Source organism: Octopus bimaculoides, unplaced genomic scaffold (assembly GCF_001194135.2).
Source record: "Octopus bimaculoides isolate UCB-OBI-ISO-001 unplaced genomic scaffold, ASM119413v2 Scaffold_214575, whole genome shotgun sequence".
Classification (NCBI taxonomy): Eukaryota; Metazoa; Mollusca; class Cephalopoda; order Octopoda; family Octopodidae; genus Octopus; species Octopus bimaculoides.
Window position 1 is genome coordinate 1 of NW_026295668.1, and position 558 is coordinate 558.

The window sequence follows — 558 nt, forward strand, 5'->3', positions numbered from 1 at the left end:
GTACACACTGGGGAAAAACCCTATCGTTGTGAATTATGTGGAAAATGTTTTGTCTCTAAGGGTAGTTTAAAATCCCACCAAAGAATACAAACTGGAGAAAGATTGTTTCATTGTGAAATATGCGGAAAATCTTTTAATTGTAAGAGAAATTTAACATATCACCAAAGAATACATAGTGGCGAGAAGCCTTTTGGCTGTGAAATATGCGGGAAATCTTTCTCTGTTAATTCTAATCTTGTAGTTCATAAAAGAATACACACCGGAGAAAAGCCCTATCATTGCAAAGTATGTGGAAAGTCTTTCATCACTAGCAGTTATTTAACGATACACAAACGAATACACAGTGGAGAAAAACCGTTTAAATGTAAAATATGTGGGATTTCATTTAATGAGAATTCTAAGCTTACAATTCACCTACGTAAACATACCGGAGAAAAACCGTATTGCTGTGAGATATGTGGGAAATCTTTTGTCAATAGCAGTTATTTAACAAATCATAGTAGGGTACATACTGGCGAAAAACCCTATCGCTGTGAAATATGCGGAAAATCTTTCACT

At 34.8% G+C, this 558-nt stretch overlaps 1 protein-coding gene across 1 annotated transcript; it reads left to right on the top strand.

Annotated features, from left to right (window-relative positions):
* Positions 1–6: 6 nt before the first annotated feature.
* LOC106867133 (zinc finger protein ZFP2) lies at positions 7–552 on the top strand (the record flags this gene model as incomplete). Its single annotated transcript, XM_014933201.1, has 1 exon — positions 7–552. A coding segment is annotated over one exon (546 nt), but the record flags the coding sequence as incomplete, so codon positions are not given.
* Positions 553–558: the final 6 nt, after the last annotated feature.